Source organism: Zootoca vivipara, chromosome 6 (assembly GCF_965207765.1).
Source record: "Zootoca vivipara chromosome 6, rZooViv2.hap1.1, whole genome shotgun sequence".
Lineage (NCBI taxonomy): Eukaryota > Metazoa > Chordata > Lepidosauria > Squamata > Lacertidae > Zootoca > Zootoca vivipara.
Window position 1 is genome coordinate 7,528,226 of NC_142589.1, and position 10,477 is coordinate 7,538,702.

General features: G+C 45.5%; 1 protein-coding gene across 1 annotated transcript in view; it reads left to right on the forward strand.

Annotated features, from left to right (window-relative positions):
• The window catches only part of PTPN11 (protein tyrosine phosphatase non-receptor type 11), a 33,839-nt gene extending 24,470 nt beyond the window's left edge, over window positions 1-9,369 (forward strand). The window contains exons 14-16 of the mRNA XM_035118485.3: window positions 202-314; window positions 2,366-2,469; window positions 3,214-9,369. Coding sequence (XP_034974376.1) covers window positions 202-314; window positions 2,366-2,438 — 186 coding nt within the window. The 3' untranslated portion in view covers window positions 2,439-2,469; window positions 3,214-9,369. The remainder of the gene's footprint in view (window positions 1-201; window positions 315-2,365; window positions 2,470-3,213) is intronic.
• The last annotated feature ends 1,108 nt before the right edge of the window (window positions 9,370-10,477 follow it).

Consider the following 10,477-nt stretch of genomic DNA (forward strand, 5'->3'; position numbering starts at 1 on the left):
TTTTAGAAATAGGATTGTCATTCAGATTTCCCTTCCTATTCTGGTTTTAGCATCTGTGTTTGTTGGTTTACATATTGTAAGTGTATTTTAGTTACCTTGGTTAAAAAAAAGGAACTGGTAAATTTAATTAATAATAAAACTAATGGGATAAATAAGTGATCTCCCTTGCCTCCATGTGCTTTATGTCTCTCTCCCTTTCAGAAGAGTAAGAGAAAAGGCCACGAGTATACAAACATTAAATATTCTTTAGCAGACCAGGCCAGTGGAGACCAGAGTCCTCTCCCACCCTGTACTCCAACTCCGACCTGCCCTGAGTAAGTAGATGGTCTCCTACCCTCTCCAAGATCACATACAAAGTTCGAAATCACAGCCCCTTCTCCTTCCCCTGGTCTCCTTCCCTCTCCAAGATCACATGCAAAGTTTGACATCACAGCCCCCAGATACAACGGCAAGCGACAACGACTGTCACAGCGATACAGTCGTACCTTGGAAATCGAATGCCTTGCGACTCGAACGTTTTGGCTCCCGAACCCTGCAAACCCAGAAGTGACTGTTCCGGTCTTGGGAACCCGAACGTCCGACGTGGCTTCCTACAATTGGAAGCTGCACCTTGGTTTCCAAACACTTTGGAAGTCAAATGGACTTCCCGGAACGGATTCCGTTCGACTTTCGAGGTACGACTGTATATTAATGAGGAGAAGAAACTTCCAACAAAGGATGGCAAAATACCATTGCAATTGCAAAGTGTGAATTTCAGCATTTACAAGGAACAATATAGGGCTTTATTTATTATTTAAGATTGAGGTTGAATCCTGACATGACAGAAGTACTGTTTGTGGGAGACGGGAGGCGGGCAGGTGTGGAGGACTCCCTGGTCCTGAATGGGGTAACTGTGCCTCTGAAGGACCAGGTGCGCAGCCTGGGAGTCATTTTGGACTCACAGCTGTCCATGGAGGCGCAGGTCAGTTCTGTGTCCAGGGCAGCTGTCTATCAGCTCCATCTGGTACGCAGGCTGAGACCCTTCCTGCCTGCAGACTGTCTAGCCAGAGTGGTGCATGCTCTAGTTATCTCCCGCTTGGACTACTGCAATGCGCTCTACGAGGGGCTACCTTTGAAGGTGACTCAGAAACTACAACTAATCCAGAATGCGGCAGCTAAACTGGTGACTGGGAGCGGCCGACAAGACCACATAACACCGGTCTTGAAAGATCTACATTGGCTCCCAGTACGTTTCCGAGCACAATTCAAAGTGTTGGTGCTGACCTTTAAAGCCCTAAATGGCCTCGGTCCAGTATACCTGAAGGAGCGTCTCCACCTCCATCGTTCTGCCCGGACACTGAGGTCCAGCACCGAGGGCCTTCTGGCGGTTCCCTCATTGCGAGAAGCCAAGTTGCAGGGAACTAGACAGAGGGCCTTCTCGGTAGTGGCGCCCTCCCATCAGATGTCAAAGAGAAAAACAGCTACCAGACTTTTAGAAGACATCTAAAGGCAGCCCTCTTTAGGGAAGCTTTTAATGTTTAATAGATCACTGTGTTTTATTTTTCTGTGGGAAGCCGTCCAGAGTGGCTGGGGAAACCCAGCCAGATGGGCGGGGTATAAATAATAAATAATAAATCATTTTTATTTATTTATTTAGTTTTTCATCTAAGCAGATGAAAAACAGACAGGCTTCCAGGTAAGATTCTGTTTCCAAGGTCTTCCTCAGGTGTTAACACCTCAAAGGCCGTATATTTGCAGTTTTCACAACTGGGATGACTTCATCTTCCACTGCTCTGGGTTTATCCGTGCGGAGGAAGGCCCAGGATTGCACTGGAAGCAAAAATGCAGGAGGTGGGCTCCCCTGGGTAGTTCCTGTCCTTGTGCACCATTAAGAGGCTGCCTTTCCTTGTTACTCAAATGCCGAGGCACTGTGGCCTTATCCACATGGAAAGATATGGCAAGGGTTCTCTTACACTGTATGAAGAGGAAATCTTTTGGAGCTATAATGTAAGGGGGGGGGGGGAACACCTACCCACACCTGTGCTTCAGTCTTTTTTAAAAACAAAAACAAATAAATGCAAAGTCTAAAGTTTTTTTACTGAGCTTAAATCCTGACTTTCTTGCTTTAGGAAACATAAAGCACATTTCTTCTGTACCTGGAGCCTTCCAGATGTTTTGCGCCATGTTTCCCATCAGCGCCAGCCAGCATGGCTCATGGGGGATGTGGTCCAAAACATTTAGAGAGGATCCGATTGGCGAAGTCTGCTCTGAGTGACCCAGCCACCCAGCGAACAAGCCAATGGAAACAGCACCAGCGGAAACCTTGTTTTTGTGTTTATTCTCTGTTTCCAGTGGATTTTAAAAACCCCTTTGCTTCTCCCTCCAGGATGAGGGAAGACAATGCCATGAGAGTCTACGAAAACGTTGGTCTGATGCAGCAGCAGAAAAGCTTCAGATGAGATGAAATGAGCAGCGTTCCTTGTGAGGAAGGCAAGTCTGACTCGGGTTGTGGCGGCGCTTAGCAGAGGGTTGCACGTTAATGGGGATCAGTTGTGCGCAGGCTGCAAGCGAACGACATCCTTGCATTTCCAGGTTCACTTCTCGGTGAAAGAATCTTGGTAGCAGGGCTGGGAACGACTTCCAGCTGGCACCCTCAAGACATGTTGCTAGTCCTTAGTGAGGTGGGCCAATTGATCTGGCTCAAGATGAAGCAGGTTCTCCCTAGGTTAGGGTGGCAGCCGTAAAGCTGCAAAGCTCAGGCAGCTCTAGGACAGGAGTGGCCTCCCAGATGATGCTGGAAATGCAACTTCCAACATCCATGAGCTTTGGTCAGGGCTGTGTGGGAGTTGCAGGCCCCAATCCCCTTTTGCAGCGCCCTCTCCTCTCTGTGTATTACGGAGATAGGCATGAGGCAGTCCAGCATGTGTGCGATTCTATCTTCCCTATTCTCAGGGCAGTATCACCTATCTTCACAACAACTCTGGGGGTTAAGTTAGGACAAGATGACCCAGCATGCTTTGTGGCTGTGCGGATTTGAACCTGGGTCTGTCTAGCCTCAGTCCAATACTCTTAACTACGTTTCGCCCTCCTGGCTCCCAAACATGAGCTCCAGTCAGCCACCTGGGACCCACTTCTAGTTCCTCTCTTACTGTGTGTGCTTCACCTCTGAATTGCAGAACTCAGACGAGCCCGAGCATCTGTTTAAAGGCTCTTTCTCCTTTTCTCCCTTTACAGAACTGAAATACCATTTTCTTTTATAAGAAAGCGAAGCAAAGCGACTTGAGAAGCTTCCCATGAAGAGGAGTGGACTTTGACAGCTGCATAGAGCCTCTTATTTATGGTGTTTTTAACCCTTCAGTAATAAGCGGAACTTAAAGACTATCTTTAAGAGAAACTCCTAATGCCTTTTCTCAACATTGCTGATTTCTACAGTCCCTGATTTTGTTTTGTTTCCATTCAACTTGCGGTTCTTTCGCCTCCAGCGCAGACCAATACTCTGTTGTACTTGAACATTTCTCTCTCTCTCTCTCTCCTAGATGCTGAGGTTTTAAAGCTGTTTCCAATTAGATTTTTTTTTAAAAGGAAAATCCATTTCTTATACTTAAAAAAGAAATCAAGTAGCACGTCAGGTGATAAACTAATACTTTTTTGTTGTTGGGTGTGTGTGTGTGTGTGTGTGTGTGTGTGTGTGTGGTGCTAATTAGACATTTGTTCCTCCCCTTCTGCCCCCTTACTCTTGGCCCTGCTTCTGGTGAGGAGCCAGTGGCCGTTCTGGAACAGGGCACATTGATCAGTTAATTTGTTCAAGACTCTAGTCCTCATGGTGTCTGTCTTTCTTGGAAATGAAATTGCTTCTCTAGAACTGCCAATGATGCATCGTTTGCACCAGAGAAAACTAGTTTGTTTCTTAGAGCCTGCTGGGCAACTGTTTAGATGGTTGCTGCTGAATTCTGAGTGTTTTGGTTCGGGGGGTGGGGGGGAAGAGAGAGAGAGAGAGAGAAGAGAGAGAGAGAGAGATATGGGGAGTGGTAGCTAAACTCTGATACTGTGGTCACGATGTTGGTGGCGTGCCAGAGTAAGCAGCCCAGCCTCTCTATCTGAGGCCTGTCTAATAAGCCACCTCCTTTACTGCCCTGCCTGTGAGCACCCCAGGATCATTCATCCGGCTGCTGTGTTAAAAGCAGAACACTGGACTAAACTGACCTCTGGAATGACTCAGTGGGGAGTTTTTCTTGTGTTCTCCGCCCTCTCTCCTTAAGAGGGGCAAGCGGTCGGATCTTCGGCAGTTGCGTTTCCCTGAATGTTGTGTCGGCTGTGTGAAAGGGGAGCTCTTGCTTCACGTTGCCTTGCGAGGGCGGAGGAAGATCTGGGTTCCAAAATGTCTTAGCAGCGTATTCCGTTAAGCGTAGATATTCTGTGGTTAACATTCTGCCTTTTTTTTTAAAAAAAGTGCCTTTCCCCTCCTGCCTCCCAGCTCCGAAAGCATCTCTCCCCAGCTGGTGTAGTTTCTTTCCCCTGTCGGTGGAGTGGTGTTCAGCTTCTCCAAATGGTCCTTTTGCGGCCGTCGAAGCCATAGCCCATCCTGGAAGCAGGACAGCACCCTTCCTTGGCCAGCCTTTGCGGGGTTTGGTGTGTGTGTGGTGGCAGGTTCTGGTCAGTGGGGTGAGGTGAGGAGGCTTTTTCCGGAGGCCTTTGGTTGGCAGCGTAGCCAGAGATGTTCTTCAAGGGCTGCTTTTCCCTTTGAGGCTGCATGGGAAGCTGACTTGCTTAGGTCAGAGCTGGAAAAACCTAATTTTAAGGCAGCGCTGTTGGAAAATCAGCCTCTTGTTGCCTTGGCTGTGCGTACAGCATTCTTAAATATAATTAGGATTTTAAAAAATTGTGCACCCAGAAAAACTGCATTCTGCAGTCTAAATGATGTAAATGGAGGAAACTTGTATAATTTATCTAACTTTAATAATTGGTTCCGTAGTTTTAACTACACCCCCTCCCCAATTTTTACTGGTGTGCTGATTATGGAGAGAGTAACGGGGCTATTAGATTCCCACGCCCCCCCCCCCCCCACTGAGGTTCTGAGATTTCAGCTTGTGTTGCCTGTGCACTTGAAAGAACCTTGAGGACTAGAAACCTGTCTGGTTTTTTTTTTTGTTTCAAAAGAAAGCTTCTATTGAAGTTGAATCCTTCTCCCCCGCCACCTTGTTCAGAATCACAGTGTGCACATAGCCATGCTTGTTGTGAGTTCAGCTTGATTGAATGGAAGGCCAGGAGTAGTGGAATTCTTCAACGTTTAATTTAAAAAATTATTATTTTTTTTGCCATATCTTCTGACTTCAAATTTTGGAACTCCTGTAACCAGCTATGCCTGAAGTCTTGCATCTTACGCCTAAGCCTAGTTGAGCCACAGAGAATGCTCCCTTTCTGCCTTCTCAAATTTCACCTTAGCATTAGCAAAGACTCTGTCGTGGTTGCGGCCAAGAGGTTGGGAGTGCACGAGAAAGGTGTGTGGCAGAGCTCCCCAGCTACAAGCAGATGGAACTGGAGGATGCTGCAAGAGGAATTTGGTCCTGGTGGATGAAGCTCCTAGAGGTGTGAGGGTTGGACAAGGGCAGCCCCCTTGTGCTAAGAAATCCCACACGGGTTGATGGAAATGAGACGCCTGCATCTCTCCCCCCCCCCCCCCCCGGCCGTCTCCGCATTTACATTTTCAGGAGCTGAACCCCACTTACCCAAGCTAAGGGGCAGGACCATGCCTTACGATGGACCTGGGACAGCGGCCAAAAGCGGGATCCCTGTTTCATGTTCTCCTCCTTCCCTTCCTCATACGGAGTAAAAAAACTCAACCTGTTTCCTGGTGTCGCAGTGCTAAGTTTCCCTGTGTACTGTGCTTTGCTCCTCAAAAAATAAAGAATTGGGTATTCCTGGCAGGGAACGCTGTAGTGACCCCAGGGCGCAGTTAAGTTGGGCTGCGTGTTATGAAAGGGGAGAACTAGACATGGGGATCCCAATTTTGGCTGCCACCTCACTTTCCTGGAAGCGCCTAGTTCCACCCTAAAGTATCTGTGGAATTGCTCTGCATGGAGGGGTCTTCAGAGCCACTTACTTAGCCTACATCAGCACCCCTGTGTTTTTTCTGATAGATGGTACTCGACAGGAATGGGTGAAAGCGTACCCATAGGCTGGATATCTTTTTTTTAAAAAAAAGAGTGCCCTGAACGTTGTTGCTTGCCACCTTTTTAATGTGTTGTGTTGCCTCCTGAGAACTTTGACTTCAATTTCGAGGGGGCTGAAACCCCGTTAGGTTTTTTTGGGGGGGGGGTTGTGTGACTGAAGGACTCCACAGAATCATCAGCACTTCTTCTGGTGGACATCTGTTATTTTTTTCCAGAAGAACGATGCTGAATCCTTCGATTTCTTTCTTTCTTTCTTTCTTTCTTTCTTTCTTTCTTTCTTTCTTTCTTTCTTTCTTTCTTTCTTTCTTTCTGCACCTGCAAAGAGCTCGGTGGAGTGCTGGTGATGTCATTGAGCGCTGCCCCCCCCTCTCCCAACAGTCCCTCAGATTTTGCTGCCTGAAACAGTCACTATCATTATTATTATCATTATTTTGAAAGGCTTGTCAAATGAGAGTTTTAAAGGAACAAATTCCACCTTGAGCACAGAGCCCGTAGGGAACATTGATGCAACCCTGTCTTTTTTAAAACTGGCGGGTCTGGGCTTTGGCCAAGGCATCTCCTTCCAAAATGCAGTGCTCTGTGATCTCTTCTCTCCCCTCCCACCCCACCCTAGATGTCTATTAGACCACTGGCTGAAATATGCCATCAGGCAAACCAAGTGCTTTTTGACTCTTGACAAGGTGGTCATAATATTGACATAGAGTGTTCGCCTTTTCTGTCCCAGGAGCTTTTAAAGCAGGAGGATCAATACATGCAATGGTCGTCGTTCCCCCCCCCATCTTTATATCTGCCCCCCTCCCCCAGCCTAAGTGAATACAGTTCGAGAAAAGCTCCACTGTGTGATTCTTGCGACTAGGATTTCGGTCGCCTGCCTGGTTTAAGTAGGAACGTGGCATGTTGAATGTGCGGTTATTCTTTTTCTCAAGAGCACGTGATTACAGAATGTCATTGCTGAAACTTGAAAGAACCTCCAAGATGATTGTGCCGAGGTGAGAACTTGAATAAGATCTTTGGGCCTTGCTGAAAACCAAAAGGAGATCTGTTCTTGTGGTTGTTGTTTGTTTCTTTAAAAAGCTGTCTTTTTAAAATAAAGACTCTCGCTGTGCGTGCCCTTCTGCGGAAGCAAAACTTCAATGAACTTCCATAGCAATAGGTAGCAGTATGTGAGGGGGTGGCTGCATAGATATTGTGTCTTAGACGTTTTGGATGAATTTTTGTGGAATTGCAAATGGAAGGAGCAGGGAGGAATCAGAACAGTTATCGAATGTATTTTAAACGATCCTTCCTAAACTGATCTCTGAAACAGCCAAAGGCTAAAGGGTTCTAATGACTTAGTTTTAAAAGTTGGGGAAGTTTCTTTTCTTTTTCATGTTTTGGGGGTCAGGAGAATGTCCTTTTAATTCTGGAATTGTCTTGACTTTTGAAAAGTCTGCCCTGTCTTTTCTTTAAAGGGAAAGTTGCAAAATCTGAAACGTGGAATATTTTCACTGAAAATTTGCATTTTCCTGGTCTGGTGCACATCCCGCTTCCTCCTATTTTGGGGGGAGAGCGCTCAGAACCCTCCATGGCCAGTTTTCCTGACCTCGACTCCAGGCGAGTGAAATTTAGTGACCCCTCCAGAGGCAGTGATTCACAGACTCTTGAGGACTGTACGATAACAGGCTAGTTACCTGCTGGCATATCTGCTAGGTCTGTAGCAGGGGTGATTGGATCAGCCAGTTGCTGCCAAGGCAATGAGGCAGAAAAAAATTATCCGTGCTCAGAGGAGGCTCTCTGTCATGTCTCTGCATGAGTTTGGCAGCACACCCAGATCAGTGACTCATACAGAGGGGCCTGGTGCTCTTCTAAGGGCAGGTAACACTTATTCTTTTACATACTCAAAGGCTTTTGGAGTTTGTGAGTGAAGAATGTCTCCTTTTTTTCTAATTTAAGAGAAAAGCATTACCTCAGAGGTTTGGGAAGCCCTGGCCTGTGGGGATGATCCTTTGCCGGTGTGCCGTTGCTTACTGAATGTTTGATGATAACATACTTCATTTTTTCACCGACTCTTTAGAAGAAAGCTCCTGTCAGTCTCAACGAAATGTTTTATTCCCCCCCCCCCATGAAATTTCGTGTTTAAAATTATTTTACTTTGTTATTCTGTAGTGAGAAACGATAGCTTCTGTTGTTAAAGGTATGCGGGGGAGAATATAAATGAAATAACTGGGAACTAGCTGAGCTGGAAAACTCGCAAACTAGAAATTTTGAGCAATTTGACATATTTCTCAGCCCCAGATACTAGGATGGGGCGGAGGCTTTATACCATAATTTTGTGTTGTGTTTTGTTCTTATTTCTCCAAATTTTAATCCTTAATGCCTGTCTTCTTTCTTTAATTTATGAACACCCTTGTGACTTTTTTTTGTATTAAAAAAAATGACGCTAATGGCTCTACGAGAGAAGATCTCTGTTATATTCATCTAGGTTGAAAAATAGCTTTCCCCCTTCCTTATTCTCTTTTCCCCTCTTCCAGCAATGTATGAAGTATTGTACCAGAGTATTAAATGAAATGTAATATTTTATTGAGGGGGGGAGGGAAGAGAGAGAAAAAGGACCTCAGCCTTCTCCTTTAAAAGGAATGCATACGTCAACAGGTTTTATGTGAATCATGTACATGTTCCAGATGTGCTCTGCTCTCCAACATTCAGAAGGGGCACAGCTCACAGCCAGACACTTGGGCTGGGCCGTCCCCAGCCAAGCCTGCAGGCTCTCGCCGGCATGTGGGGCTGATCAGATCGCCACCCACGCTGTTTCAGAGCCCTCGTCTTTACTGCCTTCGGTGCCCATGTATCCTGTAGACCAGGCATCCCCAAACTGCGGCCCTCCAGATGTTTTGGCCTACAACTCCCATGATCCCTAGCTAAGAGAACCAGTGGTCAGGGATTATGGGAATTGTAGTCCAAAACATCTGGAGGGCCAAAGTTTGGGGATGCCTGCTGTAGACCCTTTTGCAATCATGTGACATTAAAAGGCAGAAGAAGAAGATCATGTGTAGAAAACTTACTGATTGTCTTGTCTTTTTCCAGCTTGTATTTATGGGTGTTGAAGTCTGGCTGTGTCGCTGGCTGTGCTGTGTTTTTGTTTTTAATTGCTCCAAGGCTTATTATCCAGAGTAAAAAGCATTATTTGTAAAACAACAGAACTTAAAAAATATATATAGGAATAAAAAAATCCATTTTCTTATACCTGTTTCTTGAATGCTTTTGTATCACTAGTGCAGGGTGATGTGGGAATTCTGCGTTAAAACTCCTGATAATGCAGTTAATCTAAGTTATGCAGCGCTTGTACATTCACATGAATTCTTACAAGGAAATGGCTCCCATATGTAACTCTACTTATGGAGAATTTGGTGCATTTGCGCTGGGGATGTAAATAGTCAAGGGGTGAGAGAGAAGAGGTGGGGGTGGGTTTCATAGAATTGTGGAGTTGGAAGGGGCTCCCAAGGGTCATCCAGTCAAACCCCTTGAATGCAGGAGGGATAGGATATATTGAGGAAAGGTATGGAATGGTATCTTCCAGGCTACTTGTCCACCTTTCAGTCATGAGGACTAGAATCTTTTAAAAACTCTCTTAAATAAAATCAAAAGATAAACGAATGGCCATTTTTAATAATAAACCTTGACTATGCTTTAAAGTTTTGACTTAATGAATCATGGCTTTGGCCAAAGATAGTTGGATATGGGCAACTTGGCAATTTCTAGTCCTTTACTTTTGGTGATATTTTGGGTTGGTTTTTTTTTTGAATGTATACAATCCCTCAAAAAGCAAAAGTTGAGAGCTACAGTCAGGGCTGCTTCTGTCCAACAGAATTTGAAATCTCGCCACAGAATGAGGATATCTGCTAGCACCATAAAGGAAAAGAGACAAGTTTCTATGAAAGTTTCTAGCCTTCATGGCTAGGAAAATACTTCAGCAGTGCATGAGACTGAAAGGGCCTTCTTCGCAGAAGTAGAGCTGCTTCTCTGTTTGCCACAACACCAGAATAAATTCTCAATACAGTACACCACACAAAAGGATGGTGATTCGGTTGTGGCTGGTTCCAGATCAACAAATTTGGCTGACTTCAGCTTACAAATTGTACTTTTATTTTTATTTATTTTTAGTTAAAGCTGAGGGTTTACATAGCCCTCACTATTGTTTCCCAGTTTTGCTGTCCTCCAGAAATGAGAAATGGCCCCTCTGTCATGAGTACCCAATCTTCCACCTAGCGATTGCATTAGAAAGTTGGCAACCTCCTTTATGCTTTCTACTGAAAGAGGTGGACTTATCTCTTGCTCCCCAACAGGATATA